Source organism: Puma concolor, chromosome E2, assembly GCF_028749965.1.
Source record: "Puma concolor isolate L17-30 chromosome E2, mPumCon1.1.hap2, whole genome shotgun sequence".
In the NCBI taxonomy this organism is placed as follows: Eukaryota; Metazoa; Chordata; class Mammalia; order Carnivora; family Felidae; genus Puma; species Puma concolor.
In genome coordinates this window covers 10,662,622-10,685,247 of record NC_141681.1, presented here as the reverse complement: position 1 = coordinate 10,685,247, position 22,626 = coordinate 10,662,622, and the positions used below count along the sequence as shown (strand labels likewise).

The 22,626-nt window shown below is 45.4% G+C and overlaps 1 protein-coding gene and 1 non-coding gene across 2 annotated transcripts in view; one reads left to right on the top strand and one right to left on the bottom strand.

Annotated features, from left to right (window-relative positions):
• Positions 1-22,626, top strand: part of VAT1L (vesicle amine transport 1 like) — a 149,695-nt gene that overhangs the window by 7,424 nt on the left and 119,645 nt on the right. The window contains exons 2-3 of the mRNA XM_086688855.1: positions 16,303-16,432; positions 20,633-20,848. Of these exons, the coding sequence (XP_086544981.1) occupies positions 16,303-16,432; positions 20,633-20,848 (346 nt within the window). The remainder of the gene's footprint in view (positions 1-16,302; positions 16,433-20,632; positions 20,849-22,626) is intronic.
• LOC112857614 (small nucleolar RNA SNORA15) lies at positions 19,618-19,691 on the bottom strand. The gene has a single exon (XR_003223340.1). It is a non-coding gene; the product is annotated as a small nucleolar RNA SNORA15 (small nucleolar RNA).

Below are 22,626 nucleotides of genomic sequence, written 5' to 3'. Positions count from 1 at the left end.
GCCAGGTGTGTGCGAGACGGTGCTTTCCTAGACCGACCCCCCCCCCACCGCCCCCCACCCCGGGAAGTGAAACAACGGGCCCGCTTACTCCTGACTTGTCTAAATGGCTGTAGACCCCAGAGCCCAATGCAGGATAATTGTCTTCTGTGAAGGGAATGATAATGGTTCATTCCTCGGGCCGGCATGGACAACATACCCAGGTGGGATGGGAAGGACGTATGCTTTCTGGTTATAAAATAGTTAATGCCTGGAATGAAACAGACCTGGATTCGAATCTTAGATCAGATCATTTTAGCAACCTATCTAACCTTAGGAAAATGACTTAGTCTTCCATTACCTCAGTTTGCTCATCTGTGTTATGGGTACCATTATAGTACTCAGGGGGTAATTGTGTGTGTGTGTGTGTGTGTGTGTGTGTGTGTGTGTATAAAAAGACATAACACGTCTAAAGTCTCTAGTGATGAGGTTGGCATTTTCATATTTGATGAATGAATGAAGTCCTTGTCGTGTAGTATATGCTTCATATATGTTAATGGTAGGGAGAAGAAGTAGGACATTAAAAAGTCCCAACTTTACATAAAGTTTTCTGGACAGAGGCCCTAATCAGACTCCAAAACGCTAACATCCAAAGTAGCCCCAGACAGGATGTGCCATCATGCCATGACGTACACAAGAAGACTCAGATGAATTCCCGAAGGAACAAGAGAGGAGACGGAGGCACAATGCCCGGTGCTCCTACCGTGGGCCAGAGGCCGGGCTAAGCACAGAGATCTTCTGCTCTGACTTCTCTTTTCCTTATCTCCGCCATGCTGACCATCGCGATGACGTTGTCTCTGGAATTCTAGGCTCTCCCCTTTCCTTTCCCTTCCATCTTGTGTCTTCTTCTCATGAGTTAGCTTCATGTGCTCTGTCTGCAACGAGCTTCCTTCTTGAGACTTGGAGAGATGGCGGCCTTCTGCCCCAGCTGCCTCGTGCGAGTGTGGCGAGCCCCAGAGAGAACGGTTTTCTCCCGCTTTCCATACATCGAGGAAGGAATCTTAATGGCCCTCCATGAATCACATATCAGCCCCTGGATCCCTCTCTCTCTGTCTGGCCCAAGGGGTTAAGGTGCTGTGATTGGCCACATGTGCATCTCACGTCCCCCTACCCTGATCTAGAAGAATGGGACACCTTGATTGATTGCCTTACCAGGAACACATGAAGAGTGTGTGTGTGTGTGTGTGTGTGTGTGTGTGTGTGTGAGGGTGTGTGTGTGTGTGTGAGGGGGTGGGGACATATTCCAAAAGGAATGGAGGGCAGTTACCAGAAGAGAGGGGTAAAAGATACACCCAACTGATCAAAATGGCAGCCGTCATGGGTGATGGGAGACTCTGTTCTTCACCACAAAAAGTGAAGGGTCAGAGAGGGGACTGGAAGGCAGCTCCATTTCCTATCCCGGGACATTACATTCTCAGCACCAAGTTGTTGAATCATATTAAACGACATATATATAATATTTCCAACTGTCAGGCCCACTGTCTTTTAAATCTATTTGGTAATCTTGGAAATTCTAGAAACTTTCTCTATTATCACTTCACTGGTGAGCACCAAGCCTGGTGCTTGGTTAACAGTAGCCACTCGATACATGTTTGGGGAATGAGCGAATACATGACCGACTGTCCCCCAAATGTTAGATGTACATTTCAACAGAAGTTGCCTTGCCACTTGTAAACACCAACAGTGTTTACTTTCCTGATACGGGTGGTAGCTGGTCCACACAGGTGTGGCTTCAGGCTCCCCTCTGTCACCTCGGCTTCCTCTGACAGGAGGTCTAGATCTCTCCAGCTTGCGGCTCTTTTCGCAGAGACTGGCGAGGACACCAAAGGAGCTACGTATTCAGACAGTTTTACCTCTCCTTCATACAATCTGTTCTCTTGAAGCTGGATGTTCACTTTTTGAATTCTCTAATCACTACTTTCCCTAGGCTGGGAAATGCGGGTCTCTGACTTCTCAAGATGCTCTGTAATTTTCTCCTTATTGACATCCCGCTGCACCGAGTGCTGGAAGCCAGGGATCTTGAAGACAACCCATCGTGCTACATCTGGGGGTTGTTATTCCGTTATTCCAGGAGCACTTACTCGAGCATTCCGGCTTGTCCCCCCGGGGACCCAGGCCCCAGCAGCCTGGATGCTAAAATGAGATTTAACCAAACTAAACCTACTGTGGTAATCATATCACGATATACATATGTATCACATCCATACATTGTACTCCTTAATCTAATGCAATGTTATAAGTCAGTCATATCTCAGGAACACTGGGAAATAAATATGCCTTTCAAACTACTAGGGGAGAAAACCCAGTGTTTGAAAACAAACGGTATGTCCATGACTCTGTTCCTACTTTCCTTGGTAGGTATCAGGACCCTCCCCCTTCAAAATCTGCCAGGTGGGTGCAAGGGTTTCCTAGGGGGTGTTGCCCTGACGCACCTCATTGATTCTGACCCCCTGCTATTGTCCTGTCCTGCCCCTCCCACCATAGCTGGAGCCATCTCACCAAGTTCCCCCATTTCCTCTCCATCCCAGGGGGTGCGGCCCTCCCTGTAGGCTGTGGCACCCTTTCTACTCCATTTATAAGCAACGTATGCCACCTTAGGTACGCATGCCCCTGCTTTTCGGAGCCAATAAATGTAACACTCTTTCCTTAATTACTCATCATCACTATTATCGTAACGACCTTCATTGAGTACTTATGTTACAGGTTTTATAGGAATTTCTAGGGTGCCAAACATGTCACAGATGAAGACACAGGATCAAAGGGGTGAGGGAACTTGCCAAAGATCACACAAGTAGTGAGACAAAGAGAGCTGATGTTGACTGAGCCTGGGTCTCTCTCCAGGGCTTCATCTTCATGGATTTTGTACCCATTTTTCCCTCCTCTGTCCTAGACTCAAGCCCCTGGAGGTGAAGGGTGATATACCACATATCAGAATCAAGCCCCTTCCCCCCTTGTATTGCCAGAAGTGTCTTCGTGCAGACTTATGTGCTCCAACCTGTAGTTCCCTTAGGATGATTGTTTTTCTTTTCCCCAGAAGGCTTAGCTATTCAGGCACAGAGATACAAGGTGGGCAGCCCCACTGGCCCAGACAGTCTGAGTTCTACACTAAACTGGTGAGGCTTTCAGGCTGTGCTCTGTGGCCGCCTCTCCTTCCTCTCAATACAGACACGCGTACTTCTTCAAACAGGCTATCCATCAAATTACAGACTTTCTTTTCTTTTCTTTCTTTTTTTTTAAAAAAAAGAATTGTTTTTCAGAAAGAATTGTTTTTCATTTGTTTATAGTACACCTAGTTCTATCAGCTAATGGGGAGCTATTAATGGGGAGCCACCGTTCCTATGACTGGTCTGAATGATCTTGTAAATGGATTCTTTTTAGCCTCCCAGCTAAACTCACTAACGTTGTTCTTCCTGGGGACCTTGTAATAAACTTTGAGTCGGCATTTCGCAGCCAGAACCTGGGTCGCTAAATGCAGCTAGCAATGTGCCCACCTTCCTAAAACAGCCCTTCCAAGTTTATCTGCCTTCAGATCCATGAGAAACTTCTCTGCCTGACCATAAAGGAGAAGGTCCTTTCTTCTGGGACTGTTCCTTCATGGGAAATGGATAGCAAAGGCAGTTTTCACCCACCCACTCCCTTGGAGCCTCAACCTCTCTGTCCTCAGCCAATAGCACGTGGGGGAGACTTGACTTCTTCTTTTTGCTCTTTTGACATTGCCTTTGCTTTTCCTATTCTTCTTTTCCCTTTTGTATCCTTGATGTAGTTGGGTCTGTTCGCTCTTGAATAGAAGCCCAACTTCCAATAGAATTTCAAAGCACTGTCAAATTCTGTCGAGTCCTTTGGAAAACACCAAAGCAGGTCGCATTTGTGCTACAGAGAAAAACCCCTCAAAAATTTCCTCTTCCCATTTCCATCCTCTGTGCCTCCTGCTAACCTTTAACCTGGCCCCCGTGCTCTTCAAACTCCCCCAGACTCGCAAATCCTACCCTTAGATTCCTGGTCTCGTACATTTATCTCTGCTCACCTTTCACACCTATTCTTTTACCTTCCAGAAGTAAATCTTTGCTTTTCCCAAAGCACATCAATCAAGCAGGACTTTGATCTTCTCAGTCCCCCTCCACCCTTCCTGCTACACCGACATACTCAATAAGGCTGCCGCCAAGCATCGAGCACGGCTGAGCTCGTTCTCTTCAGCAAGAAGGAAGGAAAGAGCTTGTATCATTCCTAGCTATTTTCCTGCTGACCCCTTCAGCGGAGGAATCGTTTTCTGCAAGGCCAGAACGTGCCCTATGCTAAGCAGTGAACACTGAGAGAGGTGTATTTTAAGACAAACTCTGCCTTGGAGTTGCTCATAATCTGTGGGGAAGACAATAGGATAGTGATGCTGCTCCTGCTTTCTTCTTAGGTTAATTACATTTAAATATTAATTAACTAAAGTTAAAAGTTCAGTTCCTTAATCACTCTAGCCACATTTCAAGTGTTTGGTAACCATATATGGCCAACGCCACCATACTGGACAGCACAGATGCAGAACATTTCCACCGCTGCAGAATGTTCTGTTGCACAATTTGCTACTCTAGACTTCACCCCATTTATTCCCCCAATTGAAACAACTGTTTTACTAAATGCTGTTTTTAACAGCAGCAATGACTTAAGGGATAATGTCACATCACAGCAAAAACGGGCTGTTTCTCTGTGGAGCCCCCGCCTCTCTGGGTCTCCAGGAAGGAGTCAAGCAGGAAGCGCCTTGCAATGTCTGACACTGGCTTCTCCCTGCCACTTAGAGGTTGGATGAGGGAGAAGAGGTTGCGAGAACAGGAGCAAAGAATACAACCTTTCCTAAGTGATGGTTTCTTGGGGATGCCTCCGTGATTCCTGCTAAGCGAGTCAGTAACTGCCCTCTGTGCTAGCTATGACCTTTGTACCGTCTCTTGTTAAGGGGACTGTCGCACCATGTAGTCATTTATTTGTCCTCTCCGAACTCCTGAGAAGCGGAGATGCCAAGCCCCAAGTCACAGGGGGGCTCGCTGAATTTAAATTGAATTAGACTGAATGTTCTACATAACCAATCACTGCCAGGCACCCGTTTGAAGTCAATGACTTGGTCAACGTCTAACATGGAACATAGAGATTTTAACCTTTTTAGAAACCTTCTTAGGAACAAATACCCGCTGTGTCCTCAGGAGAGGCTGAGAGTAAATAAATAACTCCGGGTCCAAAAATCAAGGGATTAGTCTTGGGATCAAGGAGAGCTTGTTTTGGACCCATCTGGACCACGCTCTTCTGTTTCTGTTGAAAGCTGGCTCCTTGATATTTAGACTCTCAGTCACTGGCCATTTTGTTCCATGTTAGAATACTACAGAAATGTGTTTTGAATGCTAATTTGGACACAGGATTTGAATGTATTTCCTCTCTCAGAGGGAATCAAACTGACTTGTACAACCGTAGCCCAAACTGTGCTGCCCTCATCATCATCCCGATTTTGTGGATAAGGGGATCTGGGTGGGGCAACAATAGCGTTATTGACTTAATAAACAAAATGGTAGATTACAAAAAACATCAGATGTGTCGGAGAACTTCAATAGGTCTCAAATGGCCGCAGTGGTCTGTTGATCTAAAAGCAGTGGTGAGACAGGGCGGGCAGGGTCACATGGAGGGGGCCAGTATCGGGAACCACGGGGCAGCGGTGGGGAGAGGAGAGTCTGATGGAACACAGGTGGCTTCTCTATCCTGAGGTCCATCCAGGACAATTCTGGTTGCTCTCAAATGAGAGATGCCATTTGAGATTTGCCTAAAAGGTGTCCTTGTTTTAGACAATGAGTGTTTTTTTTTTTTTTTTTGGCTCCCCTAGCAGATTAGTATCAGTGTATTCTCACAGTCTTGAGATAACCCAACAGGCACTTACACGAGCCCAAAAAGAAAAAAAAAAAGAATTGGGAGCTAGATCTTCCGAGACCAATGCCTATTGTCCTGGGCTTTCTCAAGTTATCAGCTGAGATGGAGAAACAAAACCAAAATCGTCAGTTCTGGGGAAATGAGGGAATGCCTCACACATCCACTGCTTTGCCCCCGCTTGGATGTGGAGTTCAGTGCTTTGATGAACTCAGCAACAGCCAGGCGAGAGCAGAGTGAAGAAGGCGCATATCCTGCTTTGGGGCCCTCTTCTTCTTTGGGGAGCTGGCAGGGGTCGCCACTGACGCTTCCCGAGCCCAGGGAAGTCCAGACTTCCCACCTGGAGCTTGACATGTTCTCCTTGATGTCCACACCCTATCCAGCATTCTGTGATTTCCCACGGACCCATAGAAAGCCCCGAACTCCAATTTTTCACTGACCTCCCCAGGACTGACCAATCCTGTATGTATTTTGACAACCCACCTGCTTTCATCTTTCCTATTTTTCTTCAGTCTCTGCCCCTTTCTCGGTGCTTTGATCCCTTCAATTCCTGCCTTTCCCTTTCCTCGTATATTCTCAGGTCCCAGCTGAAAGATCGCATTCTCTTTCACACCCTCCCTGCCTTAGTTGTAAGAGTGCATGGAAATTTCCTCCTCAGGGACCACCATACAAAGGAGCTTCATAATATGGCCCTTTGTAGCAACGTGGATGGAACTGGAGAGTGTGATGCTAAGTGAAATAAGCCATATAGAGAAAGACAGATACCATATGTTTTTACTCTTATGTGGATCCTGAGAAACTTAACAGAAACCCATGGGGGAGGGGAAGGGAAAAAAAATGAGGTTAGAGTGGGAGAGAACCAAAGCATAAGAGACTCTTAAAAACTGAGAACGAACTGAGGGTTGATGGGGGTGGGAGGGAGGGAAGGGTAGGTGATGGGCATTGAAGAGGGCATCTTTTCGGATGAACACTGGGTGTTGTATGGAAACCAATTTGACAATAAATTTCATATATTAAAAAAAAAAGGAGCTTCATAAATATTCAGCATCAGGGACAACTGCTCTGTGCCCACCAAAGGAATAAAACCCTGCAAAGGAAGAATGTGCCACCCGTCTTGTAGTGGATACTGGGGTGCACCCCCCAGAAACCCCTTCTAGGACCCGGGACCAGGAGTGATGGTGGCTGATCAGTCACAGCTGTGCCCCTGCGGAGGCAATGCCCTCAGCCGAAGGAGGCCACCTTGCCCCAGACTGCGCTCCCTCCCTGGGGCAGCTCTCATCCGAGGGTATGAAAGCCTAGTCCCCTGGCCTTGATTCATGACGACCTGTGGGGCCATCGTAGCTCTGGAACTTTCCATGGATACAACGAGTCCTTCTTGCTTCTATGTCAGTGTTTAACTTCATCCTCTACCCAGCCCAGCTGCCCTCACACGCACACAGGGGTTGTCTCCTAGAGTTCTGCCCCTCACACCTCCTGCATGCAAACCTCAGTCTCAGGGTCTGCTTCCCCTGGAACCTGACCTATGACACCTTCTTTGCGTGGAGATGGTGGGCTGGGGAGTGGTGACAATGACCGCGGCTCACATTTATGGAGTACTTCCTGTGCGTGAGGCCTCCCGTTTTACATGTACTGTCACATACACGCCGCACCAACACCCCAAAGGGCGAGCACGTTGCTATCCCATTTTTGAGGTGAGAAAACTAAGGCTCAAGGCTTTCAAGCAAATCGTTTGGGGAGGAGCCAGAGGGCCACAGCCAAGGATCTAAATTTCGCTATAGCAATTGCAGCGGGCCACTGCAATAATCCCTTGGGGAAGTCCTTCTGGGGGCCAGTGTTCTGACATCATGGTCATCTTGCAGGACAGCCTATGTCCTGGTGGCCGTGGGAGCTCTCTGCCGGTACTTCTGTAAAACCACCCATCGCACCACACTGCCATCAGCTTTTATAATTTTGGGCCCCCTGTTCGCTCTGATATCCGATACTCAGTATGGAGTTAAGTGCTCAATGTGACAGATGAATCGAGAAGTCCCCCTCTCTACAACTGGGAAAACGGAGGGGTGGTCCGTCCAAAGCAAAGCAAAACACCGCGGCAAAAGTGCAGCCTCTGGACTCACACCGCTCACGTTCCCACCTTGGCTCCATGAACCTCGACATGCCTCGGTTCTGATCTCTGTAAACTGTGGTAACAGGATTTATCTCTTAGCATTGTTACGGTTGCCGTAAAAAAATTATGCTTATAAGACATGCCTGCTACATAGCAAGTGTCCCATAAATGTTATCTAGCCACAGGTAATTCCTCTTCTCCCCTTGCCCCATCATCAGAGAAATCAGAATGGGGGTTTCTAGATATCCGCCTGCTTCTGGGGGGCCCTCCAACTATCATGAAGCCCTGTGGGAGAACCCTTCTCAGAAAGGGTCCATCCTCGGGGCGCCTGGGCGGCTCAGTCGGTTAAGCATCCGACTTCAGCTCAGGTCATGATCTCGTAGTTTGTGGGTTCGAGTCCTGCATCGGCCTCTGTGCTGACAGCTCAGGGCCTGGAGCCTGCTTCAGAGTCTGTGTCTCCCTCTCTCTCTCCTCCTCTCCTGCTTATGCTCTCTTTCTGTCCCTCAAAAAACAAAATAAATTTTAAAAAAGAAGGAAAGAAAGAGTCCATTCCTTCTTTAGGGGAACAGCTGACTTTGGGCTATTAGAACAGTTTTGCTCAACCCTAAGGGCATGAGCATATGTGCGTGGGCTAAAGCAGTTCTCATTGCTGAGGCCAAGATGTACACATTTAGGAAAAAAAAAAATATATATATATATGTATATATATATATATATCTACACACACACACACACACACACACACACACACACACACGCACACCACAATGATCCTGACATGCATCCAGAAACTGACTGTACTAGAGGCTCAGTCAGGCTGTACCCTCTGTGGGCAGCAATTACCGCTACGGGGGAAGGGGAGACCTGCCATCACCCACCAAGACTGTGGCCTCATGGTCTCATTGAAAACTCGTCAGACACGAACTCAAAGGGTCTAGGAGATGTTTCAGAGAATCACAAGAGCTCGTGATTTCAAGAAACTTAAAACATGTCAGCCAGTCTCACATTTTAGATTCCCTCCCACGACATCCTTCACCCTCTTTACAAACACCCGAAGTCACTAAGAATGTGACTAGTTTTTGTCAGCAGTTTGAACCTGGAAGTAAATGGCGTGATAACCACATTTTTTCAGAGGATACAAATTCAGGAGGAAGAGCCAAGTTTTGGGATGAAAGAAGGAGGGTACAAAAAGGAGCCAGACAAATTGGCACAATGAACCTAATCTAGTAAGACCGCATTTCACAAGCATACATATAACCCTTTGGACCAGGATCAAAAACTCCCAAGTGCCCTAGAGGCCAATGCCAGAGTTTTCCATTTTCTTACCTATTTAATCATCATCTATTAATTTATACCTTGCCTCATTCCAAAAAGGACTTGAAGTAGCTTAAGGAGAAAGGATGCAGCAACTATTCTCCAAGCGGCATCCCCAGACCAGCAGCGGTAGCATTGCCTGGAAACTTGCTAGAAATGCAAATTCTTGGACCTCGCCCCAGACCTGCTGAGTCCGAAACTCAGCAGTGGGGCCCTGCGATCTGAGTTTTTATAAGCCCTCCTGGGAATTCTGATACATAACAAAGCTTGAGATGCATTATAATACAGTTTAAGATTTTTTTTTTAACTAGAAACTCCAAAGCATTCAGAAAGTTGAGACGAAGCTGAAGCTGAATGTTACGATGACAAAGAGAATGAATATATAAAGCCCTGCAGTTGGGTGGGGGTGGGAGGGTGCTGCAAATTTGGCTCAGAGCTTCCTACTAGCCAATGCAAAGAAAAGCATAGAATTGGTTTCTAAAGTGCTGGGATTGTAAGATCCACACAAACCGGTCCTTGTGCTGAGAGTTGAGGGAAAATTCCTCTGTGTTTCTAAAGAAGCGAACGTGTGTTGTAGCAAATGATATGCTCAACAGTATTCCCTAGTAGGGGAAATGATAGGTTTCGGAAGATGATTGGCCATGTCTCCTAACTGAGCCAAGGACCAGGCAATCCTTGGGATTTCTATTGAACTTGAGATCAAAATATATGATAGGGCTCTAGTGATCTTCATCAACAGAAGTAAGCTGCTGGAAGAAGGAGATACTCATCACACGGTTCTCTGTGTGGTGGTCTGACAATATTTGGATTCCCACGGCAACTTGGATTTCCCAGTGCTAAAGGTACCGTCAACCTGGGGAAGGAACCAAGAGGCTAGAGATCTAATCCTGTCATAGAAACCGCCCCCCCCCCCCCCACCTTCCTTTCAGCTAGAGAATAAAAGGCAGGGGGAACTTCTCCATTATCTACTTGCCTCTTCGTTGCTAAACTTTTTTGGGCCAATTTTCTCTCCTATTGGAAAATGAATAAACTATAGCTAGTTGATTCTTCCATCATCCACTTAGTGGTGTCCTTTGACAACTCATTTGTGTCTTCTCTGATAATGATCAGCATATCCAAAAGACAACGGACAGATCCCAAACCATGAACGCTGAGGACAAGAATACATAGTAGTTTCCCATGGTGTGGAGTTAACAGAATGAAAGCCCAGCAGTCAAACACTCAATCTTGGAAGTCACATGAAAAGGGCTCGTTTCTCAGTTTTGTCACCTGCTCTATGACCTTGCACGAGGTAGTTCATCTTTCCTCTTGCACAACACGGAGATTGAAATGGTCCATGCTCTAATACATGTGGCACCAGCATCATGGGAGCAATATTTGTTGACTCTAGCAGAACATAAAATGACAACAGCTAAACACCTCTCAGGAGACTTCACAGGGTTGGAATCTATCACTTAATGGATAACAGATAATAAAGCATAGAGGCCACGGCTAGCTTGCCTTCCTTCAGCTTCTAGATACAATCTCGGCATCCCAAGTCAGCGTCTTTATTAAGACCACCAAGCGTGTCTTCCTCCTTATGTAAGCTTTGATTATATCTTAAGGAGACCGGACAGGACAAAGGATTGCCCAGTGAACAGTGCAGGAGAGCGAGGGCGGGCTTCGGTGACTCTACCAAGGCCATAATGCAACGACGGCGGTGCAGAACCGCAGCCCGGACTGCCTGCGTCTCTTTCCTTTCACTGTTTTCTCTTAGGCTTCTTGTCGCTGGTTCTTGGAATTATTGATTTCAGTCACACTTGATTTACTGAGAGTTCTGAGAGTAATTGAGAGTTCATGGTGCGGCAGGATATGTAGTCAGCAAGGAGTTTGGAGACCTAGATACAAGTCTGAGCTCTGCCATGTGCTAATTGTGTTGTCTTTGACAAGTCAGGTTTCTTATCTAAGGAGTCTCCCTCTTCACATCTATTTAATGGGAATAATAACATCTGTACATCTTGCCTTTCTGGGATCGTTACGAGGTTTAATGAGATGTGTGTGAAGGCGCCGTGCTGTGTGGATGTAACGAAGTAATATTTAAAAAAATATTATTTATTTTGAGAGAGAGAGAGAGAGAGTGTGTGTGTGAGTACGTGTGTGGGGGGGGGGGAGGGGGAGAGAGAGAAGGAGAGAGAGAATCCCAAGCAGGCTCTGAGCTGTCAGCACAGAGCCCGAGGTGGGGCTCGATCTCACAAACTGTGAGATCATTGACCTGAGCCAAAATCAAGAGTTGGATGCTTACGTGACTGAGCCACCCAGGTGCGCCTCAATAATAACCCTGTAAACACAGGCTCTGAGTAACAGTATGAGAGGAAAAAATTAAGGCCTTATTTATTTAAATTATACTAATCTTTGAGAAAAATACGACTACCTAGCAGAACATTATGTGAAGCACTTGCCGACACTTTTTTTTTTTTTTTTTTTTTGCAATAATCTTAAATGTGCAAGAGCCATATAAGTATTAGGTAAGAGAGATGTCTGAAGATTACCCACTGTGTGAGCCCGGGTCATGAAAACAGTGATTGCCATCCCAAAACAATTTCCAAGTGAAAATCAGGTTATCTTAGAGAATACTAGAAACTATAATTAAGAAGGCATATTGCTTGGAAAAAGAAGTGTTAGACTCCGGTTTAAGCCCGTGGCTTCACTCTTCACTGTGTGCAAGGCCTTGGGCAAATAATATTATCTCTACACGATGTTACAGGTATTTTCTAAAAAAAAAAACCAAAATGAGGTTGGGGCGGGCCCCTGAGTGGCTCGGGTGGTTAAGCGTCCAACTCTTGATTTCCCTCTGGTCACAATTTCACGATTCATCAGATCGATCCCCACATCAGGCTCTGTGCTGTCTGCCCCTCCCCCGCTCAAAATAAATAAAATATTTTTATTTTCCCTCTCCCTCTCTCAAAATAAATAAAATATTTTTAAAAAATGAGGTCAGTAATGTCTGTCCAGTGGATGACTTAGGGTTATTGATTATGGTATTTGTTTTTGTGTGTCTCTTTTGGTTTCATGAGACAGTGACCACACACATAACTCAAACAAAGAGGTTCTAAAGACAGGTGTGGAGTAGCAAAGGAATTCTTGACAATCGGGGTAGGAGGCGTGCTGGGCCTGGGCTTCACCAAGCACTTGGCATTCTCGGCAACTTGGCGATGGCATCTGTGAGTGCACCCTGGGACAGGTCGTTGAGTTGCTTCCTCTGCTTTTCTCTTCTTTTCATTTCCCTACCTACCGGCTTTTTTAACTTACGCTTCCCCGGAGCACAGGTCACTAGGTCCCTAGTTTTATCTTTCCGTGTCCTTGATGATGATGAGTTGTTTTCTTGGTGCGTATGTTGCAATTCAGAGTTTTTGAGAGAACACCCAATTCTTAGATCAGCTTATTTATTTCAGACGAAGAGATGGATTCCTGCTTAGGTCGGGAATGGCCACTCCTCCGACACTGGGCCCACCAGTGCTGCAATCAGCTGTCAGAGAGAGAAGAAGTTATAATCGTGGCCCCTTGGATGTGTCGCTTTAGCAAGGGTGGTGAGTGAAGTTCCCAGAAATGGGCAACACGGCGTTGTATGTCAGGGCTCAAGTTCTAGACGTGGCTCGCATACAAAGCCTGATTTTGACGGTTTCTAAAGATGTGGCGTTACTTAATCTTGCTTAGCCTCGGTTTTCTCAGCTGAAAAATAGATGTGACAGTTCATACTTCCTAGGAGTACTGCTGAGTCTTAAATAACAAAAGTAAAGCACTTAGCACAGTTCCTGCCACAAACTGAACCCTCAGTAAATGCGAGCTTTATCCATACCAGGAGCAGGTGCGTGGGCAGGGACCTTGAAACGGGTTTGGTACGACGTGTCAAGGTACTCCATTAACAACTGTTCACCACCTCTTTGTGTGGAGATAAACACTGACCCGTTCCCCGTCCCCTGGGATATATACCCACTTCACGTTCCTTTCCTGAAGACGGGTGGCTAAGTCAGGCTTACTTCGCCCTTCTCACTGGAGTTGAGTAGCTGGCTCTCAGTTTGGAATCAGTGTGCCCACTTCGTGCTGGATGGGGGTTGAAGGCAGCCCGATTTAAGAGCATAACAAGTGTCTAGGATGAAACCTTCTCCAGGGGACTAGCATGTGTACAGAACTGTTAAGGAATTTCTTCTGGCATTTCTCCATCAGGGTCTTGGGAAACCAGAGGTATTCACAAAGAGGAAAATACAGTGAGCTAAAATATGCATGAACCGAGATGAAGTGCTTGATTTGGGATGTAGAAACCCCTTTTATTGTTACACAGCGATGCTTTATTTATTTGGTTTTGTTGGAAGATGGGCTGTTTCGCAGAAGTGAAGTTCATGGATAGCAGAGGTTTGCCCATCGCAGCTCTGAAACTATCTTTAACCCTTATTTCGTGGGAGTCTTCCTAAAACGTGTCACGTACTGCGCCTTCTTAAGATACAAATTTAAATGCTAGCACTTATTGAAACTTACTCCATACCTGGCGTTATGCTTAGGTGTTTAACTGTCATTAATTTTCCCGACACCCCTGCGAGACAGGTACTATCATAAGCCTCCACTTTACCGACGAAGAAATGGAGGCTTACAGAGGCTGAGGAACTTGTCCAAGGTTACAGAGGGAGAAGTGATGGCATTGGAAATTGTGCCCAGGGCCTCTCCAAGCTCTTCAGAAAGTGGCCATGCTACTGGAGAACAATTTGGTTAATCAATGACCCTCAGAACTGTTAACCATTAAAGTAGATCTTTGGGAGTCTCCATGCACATTTCAGAAATGTGTCTGTTACTCTGAGCATCCCTTGGACACTTTTTTTTTTTTAATTTAAATTCAAGCTATTTCACATACAGTATAGTCTTGGCTTCGGTAGTAGAACCCAGTGATTCATCACTAACATATGATACCCAGTGCTCGTCCCAAAAAGTGCCCTCCTTAATGCCCATCACCCATTTAACACATATGCCCCACCCACCTCCCCTCCAGCAACCCTCAGCTTGTTCTCTGTATTTAAGAGTCTCTTATGGTTTGCCCTCTCTCTGTTTTTATCTTATTTTCCTTCCCTTCCCCTATGTTCATCTGTTGTGTGTCTCAAATTCCACATATGAATGAAATCACAGTATCTGTCTTTCTCTGACTTATTTTGCTTAGCATAATACCTTCCAGTTCCACCCACGTTGTTGTTGCAAATGGCAAGATTTCATTCTTCCTGATCGCTGAGTAATGTTCCATCATATATTCCACATCTTCCTTATTTATTCATCAGTCGATGGTCATTTGGACTCTTTCCGTAATTTGGCTATTGTGGATAGCGCTGCTATAGACATTGGGGTGCGTGCGTCCCTTCAGATCGGCATTTTTGTATCCTTTGGATGAATTCCTAAGTAGTGCAATTGCTCGGCCGGAGGGTAGTTCTATTTTGAATTTTGTGAGGAACCCCCATACGGTTTTCCAGAGTGGCTGCACCAGTTTGGAGTTAGTACTCAATCTGGCAGCACCTGTTTTTGAATACTCACAGGTATTCCTCCATTCAGCAGATTTTCTTGAGCGCCTGCTATGTTGCTGTGGGCCTGGTGCATGCCTGGCACTCTGGAAGCAAAGAAATACGAGGCATGCAGCTGCCTTCAAGGGGGACACACATCAGTGATACTTCAGCCGGAGCAGTTGTGAAACGTGCCTGATGTGTGAGCAGCAAAACCTTGGGAAGGTGGCTCCTTTTGAGCCCACCTTTCAAAGAAGTCACCCTCTTCGCCATTATCCATTCTCTGTGGATGGGACTGAGGAGTGGAGGCCAGGAGCCATAGGTACAATTTGATGTTTCCTTGGCTCCATAGAGGTGGAGAGAGGAATGGACAAGCTGTGTTTTAAAAGTAGTTCGAGCAGTCTTGCTTGGAAAAGAAGCTGTGGCCAGATGCTAATGGGCCACATGGAAGAGTCTGGTTTCTATAACCCCAGACTTTCTTAAGATGGTGGCTTATGAAAACAGGAAGTACATTAGAGCATCCGGTAGAAAAAAAAAACACTTTCAGTGGGATGTGTTTTCTCATTTGATTAGTTAATGAGTATTCAATGCACTTTCCAAGAGTAGCTCTCAAAAAAGACAGCAGTTTGGAGCATTGGCATTATTCTCACGAAAATCAAGTATATGGTTTTCCAAGGAGGTGGTTTAATATATCTTAATGATAACTTTCCTATTTCAAAAGTAATATGTTAATAGAAACGACTAACCACTTTTCTCATCCAGAGAGAACTAAGGTATTCGAAACAGTCTCTTCAGTATTACCATATCCATTGGTCTATCCGTTTGATCTCACTTCTAGTTACCGTCCCCCCCGTTAGACATAACGTAGTCTCTCCGTCGTTCCTATTCGCCATTATGGGCGCTGTATATGGCACAGTGCTGCTAGGAGTTTCTGTGATGACTGATGTGTGACAGTTGTTCCAAGACCTTTTAAATTGGTCTTTTTTCTCTCTGATTCTCAGTAGATTGGCTGATGGCCATTACGTCTGGCTGCTTTCCCTGTGTCTTCTTATCACTTCTTCCTAGTATATTCTTTACCCTTGACAAAGTGTTAGCATGGCTAATGACTGGGCTATTTAGTACATGTTGTTAGATTAAGCAGGCTCTGAGGGGACAAAGGGGCGGTCTTTTGAATTGGAAGGCCACCTCTGCGATGGCTATTTTAACTGCCAGGAAAGCATCCCTTATCTAGAGAGATAACTGTTTTGCTTTATTAGTGAGGTCCAGCCAAATGACTTACTATTAGGCATATTTTGCCAGGAAGGAAAAAGAAAAAAAAAAAGAAAGGAGGGAGGAATGGGGCAAGGGAAGGAGGGACAAGAAGGGAACGGAAGAAAAGTCAGGTCATGGTGTTCTCTTGGCTCTCATTTTGAATGTCTCTCTTTTCCAATTTGTCGTTCACAGTGGATTAAACTTCATTGACTTGATGGTACGACAAGGGAACATCGATAACCCTCCTAAGACTCCCCTGGTGCCAGGATTTGAGTGTTCTGGGATCGTGGAAGCTCTGGGGGACAGCGTGAAAGGATACGAGGTAATGTTTTGGCTAATGACGGAAGAAGTAATACCTATCTGGAATCTGTTGCGATCAGAAAAGATGAGGCAAAAAATGTTTGCGAGAACATGTGTGTGTTAGGACTGTTGTCTTATTGTTAGGGTTTTTTTTTTTTTTTAATTTTTTTTTCAACGTTTATTTATTTTTTGGGACAGAGAGAGACAGAGCATGAACGGGGGAGGGGCAGAGAGAGAGGGAGACACAGAATCGGAAACAGGCTCCAGGCTCCGAGCCATCAGCCTAGAGCCTGACGCGGGGCTCGAACTCAGGGACCGCGAGATTGTGACCTGGCTGAAGTCGGATGCTTAACCGACTGCGCCACCCAGGCGCCCCGGTTTTTTTTTTTTTTAACAGTGTTTATAAATAATAGATTTTCCACATACCCTGTGCATTTCTCATGCACCATCTTGGTTGCTCCTGGGAACAGTCTGGGAAGTGGCCCAGGAAAAGAAAGTTTCCCTTTTCTTCGTGTAATACAGCTGAACAAGACCGTGTCGCCTCGGGTCAACCAGGTGGGCATACTCCCTCACCCTGCACATGGCTCCCATCTACCCCGTACCTCAGGTGCAAAAATCGACGACACAACATAGCAGCTAGGGAGAAATAGCCTCTGTATTTCATAATTTGGTTCCCTTAGGTATCTACTTAAATGATGCATTTAAGTAATCTTTTATAAACCATTATTTCAGACACTGGGGAGGTGACACTTTTAAACGATGATTTTAAAGGCAAAGGGTAGAAGTACCTGTCAACGAAGCAGAACTGGCCGTGGGTTGATAGCGTTGGAAATAGGGCAACGGATAAAAAGGGTTATATTTTTCTGACTATTTTGTAAGTGTTTACAATTCTCTATAATAAAAAATTTTTAATCGATGAAAAGACATATGACCCTTCCTACCACGGTAATGCAAATCAAACAGAATCCGGTCTCTAATGACTGAAAAACTGTGGGCAAATCAATCGCACAAAACCGCAGCCGTTTGGAGTGAGGAAAACCAATGCCAATCAGATACAAGAGCTCTCGCTCATAACTTAAGGGCCTCCCCAGGGAGAAACGAACAGAGCTAACATGTGAGAACCCGACATAACCAGAAACATGGGCAAATCATTCTTTTTCAGCCTTACCACAATGCTGCGAGGTAAATACTGCTATTGTCCCTTTGGAGATGAAGTTCAGAAGGGTGCAGTTGTTTCCTGTGAGGTCAACACGAAGGTAGTTGAATCTGGAACCGACTCTTCTTTAATCCCATGTTCTTCGCCCCTGCTCCCAACCTGCAAATGCTGCAGGGCTAAATGCAGGAAGGAAAATTCTATAAATGGAATGCCAAAAAGCCCTTGGCATTGAATTTGAGACTGCTGCTCAGTCTCAAATATACTCTGCGAGTATTAGTATGCTCCAAATTCATTGTGACGAATGTCTGAAAGTCTCATCCCACTCATCATTTTGCCACTGGTTTCCAGATAATCGAGCAGAAAAGTGTTAAGAAAGAAGTAAATGCACTTTTTCCTTTCTTTCATATGGCTTTGCATTTTCGGTCCCCAGGTAAGCAATATAACCAGTGGCAGCACCCTACCCCTCACCGCCGCTTCCCTCCAGTGTCTTCCAGCTGGACAAACAAATGAAAGAAGCCACCTACAGGTTTCCAGTCAGGGTGTGGCTTGGGGGAAAGCCAGTACTAATTTTCCCCCTGGAATTCTGATTTAGTTTTTTCAATCATGTTGGAGATGGGATTTCATGAAACCACACACTGAATAGCTCTGTTGGTTTGATCCATTGCAAGGGAGGCTTGAAAAGTTGTCTCCAGAGGTACGGTGGTAAAGGAATAATTTGGGCTCAACCGCCCAGGACGAACTTCTTTTTATTAACAAAATCAAATAATGAGGTCAACTGGATATTTAAAACAGAAAACAACAAAAGAGCTGCCTACCTCTGGACTCAGGCTAGGGCTGATGTGATGGCTAAGCCACTCTTGCCATTTTCATGGAGCAAAGCTGAATAAGAGACTGGAGCAGTCAGCCCTGTGACAGTGTGATCAGCCCTGTCAAGGTGGTTAAACTACTCTTCATTGTCCTCTGTGTGGACACTGGGGGTCATCAGCTACTCCATGGTATTTTTGGATCTTCGGTTTACATGATTCAGTGCAAAAGAGAATGCCAGTGTTAGACCTTGGTTATCCTCTGGCCCAAGCGGTTGCATGTAAGATGGTAACTCTCAACAATCACCATTTGGCCTTCAACCCTTCCAGGGATTGGGACACTCACTGCCAGGGAATAGCCTTTCCTTTCCGTCAGTTCTTTCGTTAGACAGCCATTCCTTCTACTTCGTGAAATAGGTCTGTATTCAGTGTGCGATCATTGAGCTGGGAGTTCCATGAGGCCAGGAACCCATCTGTTCTCTCAAAGAGTCAACGATTGTTCTCTCCTCGCTTTACGTGCCCCGTGCCAAGAGTACGGCCTGTGTGTTATGTTATTTCGTCTCTGTGAGGACCCTTTCCTTACATCATACTCACTTTACAGCTGAAGAAACGGAGACTTAAAGAGTTACACCAATATTCCCAAAAGTGGTAGGTTCCTTGGTAGACACCTTTAGAAAAATAGGTCTCTGTAGCATGTACCTCAGGTGTGATGAATTAATCATTCGTATCTAGAGTCAGCCTTGGTAGACTCAACTCCTGGCTCAGCTACTCCCTAGCTACTTGACCTTGGGCAGGTGCTTTCATGTCTCTTGGCCTCAATATAAATGTCTGTAAAATCTATAATCCTTCATCTGCAATGCGAGCTCTTACACGCCCATCTCATAGGAGGCTTTTGTTGTTGTTTGTTGAGGAGGGGATGAAGAGAAATGCTAAGCTAAGAGAAAACAAAACAGGAGGCTCAATTGTAAATATATGAAACTAAAGCACATGTGTATGAAAGCCATTCATTGATGGAAAATTCGCTATGACCACAGCAATTTGAATACTGCATTTGAAAGTCATAGACTACAAGCAACTAACACCAAAGAGCAGAGTGGGTCAGCTTAACCAGCACTGAGCAGTTCATACAAGTCATCAATATCAGTTCACTTAGTTGTATTTCCCTTTAATAATGATATACTATGAAAAAGCTTACCATATCACCTGAACGACTTTAAAGGGAAGAATGCCACTCCCCCCAGTTTTTTTTTTTTTTTTTTTTTTTTTTGCATGATGTCTGGCTATGTAAAAAACTGGTGAAAAGAACATGCATTCAGCCATGCCTTCATAGCGGTTTGTAAAGATCAGACGAGTTAAAACATGTGACACCCGGGGCGCCTGGGTGGCTCGGTCAGTTAACCGTCTGACTTTGACTCAGGTCATGATCTCACGGTTCGTGGGTTCGAGCCCTGCGTCGGGCTCTGTGCTGACAGTGCTGAGCCTGGAGCCTGCTTCAGAGTCTGTGTCTCCCTCTCTCTGCCCCTCCCCTGTTCACACTCTCTCTCTCTCAAAAAAAATAAATAAATAAACATTAAAAAAAAAATTAAAAAAAACCCCAAAAACCAAAAAACACATGTGACACCCCTAGGATAACACCTGACATATAACCCATGTCCAAAAAGGTTATTCTTCATACTTGGCGGCATCTCCCTAGTTTGCTGTAAGTTTGGCTGTTCTTGTTCAGTCTCCTGCACTTAGGTTTCCATGGCTTCTTCTGATGCACCACGTTTCACCTCTACTGTGATCGGTAATCCGGTGCTAGGCTTTGATGCAAATATCCCAATGCACTAGCCTGGCAGGGAGTCCATGTGGAGTGGCAGAAAACAGATGAGAGGAGATAATCTAGCCCCGCCTGTGTAAACTGCCTTATGGCTTAGTTTTCCTTCACTCCAAAACAGAGATAGGACGAGAGGCTGAGTTGGTCAAATGAGATTCTGACACCAGTATTCCACGGTGTGTGATGTGGTGACATTGTATAGGAAAGCTTCAGAAGGCAGATGGAGAACCTGGCTTCTATGACTCCTGGCAAGTTTTCATAGATGGGCTTCAGAGCATCCGCAAATGCCTTGGAATTGGGAGGCCGGTGAGGGTGTGCATGTTTGAGGGTTTGGGCTTTCTTTTTGGGAAGGAATCTATAGTTTTCATCAGGTTCTTAAGAGTATTTGAGAAATCTTTCAGGAAAGAGTAGGAAGCTTCCATTAACCATGTGCTTCCTCGTGCCCAGATCGGGGACCGTGTCATGGCATTTGTCAATTACAATGCCTGGGCAGAGGTGGTCTGCACGCCAGTGGAATTTGTCTACAAGATCCCAGATGACATGAGCTTCTCAGAGGCTGCCGCATTCCCCATGAACTTCGTCACAGCCTATATGATGCTCTTCGAAGTTGCCAACCTCCGAGAAGGAATGTCCGTGCTGGTGCACTCAGCTGGCGGTGGTGTGGTAAGTTGGTTGGTTGTGCGGCCTCTTCCTCAGTATCATTATGGTGAAGGTGGACTGATACCCAGTTGACAGTGAGGTTCTTATGTGAGCTATTGTCCATCAGTAGGGATGATCTCTGTGGTTCTGGATGAAGCACATATGCATGGCTCATATAGATGATTGCGCTAGGGGTAGAATGAGCCTCTGGAGTTTGAAAAGTCTCCGAGATGGCATGTTAGGACTCAGTGGGTCTCAGGGATGGTTTCAGTCTTGGTGTCACAATGGACTATTATGTCGATCATTGTACAACGGCTTATAAGTCATGTACTACCGGTATGATCTGAAACACCAAAATGGTGGATGATTTACTTCTTCAATAAGTTGCCATGGATTCTAGGTTGTTCCCATATTAATGACATCCTTATTCATTTGTGTTCTGATCTATTTTCTTGAGTGGGAGAGGTGGATGGAGATTGTATTAGCACGCTGGGCATTACACATAAACCTAAGAATGTCTGTGTGAGTAGGTGAACCTGCTAATATCACCTGTCAGCTGTGGCTTTGGTAAGGGGAGAAATAATGGAAATACAAAGTTGCTGCCTTAGAGCTCAGGATGGCAGAAATTTCTTCCATGGTTTGGATGTGTCTCAGCCCCAGGCACTCAGTCCGTGTTACACGCCTGCCACGTGGTAAGCACTGTGTTCCCATCCCGGTCTACTGGAGTCAGAGTAGAGCTCTAGTCTTTCTGAGCACGAGAGGTATAACTCATTAATTCAACAAGTGTTTATTGAATACATTCTATGTTATGGATTCTATGGGTTGGAGATTAAAAAGAGAAGGTCCTGATACACCCTTGAGTAGGGTTTGCTCTCAGTATTGGTGATTTTGTGGTTTGATGAGCTCAGAAATGAACTCATACGCTTGGGTCTATCCATAAAGATGTTTTCCGTGGAGGTTCCGCTAGCATTCATTCTTTCTTTATCTGGGCTTTCTACAACTATCAAAGCCTTATGCAGTATAAAGCGCATTTCTGTTTTGCTCTCCAAGAAGACGAACTCACGTACAAAAACGTGAAGGCAAAGTCGTGAAACTTAAGGAATATCTTCAATCACCTTAGCAAATTTGCTGATGTCTTTTGACCATGAGTAAAGATATAATAAAAGCTAAACATCCTTAGAAAAGAAATGGATTTCAGTGCCAGTGAATCTACTAACAGCAAGCAAGCCATTTAGAATGCTGGCATTTATGATCTCCATGTGCTCAGCATACCAAGTGCCAGAGACTGGTTTTCATATTAACAACAGAAGCTCCCCTCTTTACAGTGGTGCCGGACCCCGTTCTGCTGAGAGCCAGTGTTTAAACATTGGCACTGATGATGTTTTCTTTCTGATGTATTTTTTTTTTTTCATTTTGAGTTTGTTCCTGGAACAAAGAGGCGTGCATCGGGGGCACGTGTCTGTCTCACAAAAGGGAAGAAAACCTTGGGAAATAACAAAAGTTCTTGTCATGCTTTATTCAGGGCTTCTAGACACTGTCACGGTAAAGATCCAAAGAGTGAAACATGTGAAGGCAAACCGGGGGAAGGGACGAGGAGGTAGGAAGAGAAGTCCGTGCCCATAATGCAGACTCTGACATCCTAAAGCTTTGCTGCGGACTTTTCCTTCCTAATAGTGAGCGCAAAGAGGGAAGAACAACCAGCCACGCAAGCTAGTGTTCATTTGAAGGAAACAAACCAGTTACTAGGGGAAACCGTACCCAGTACTGGGTTTTGAGACCAGGGAAATATTTCTCTGCAGTTT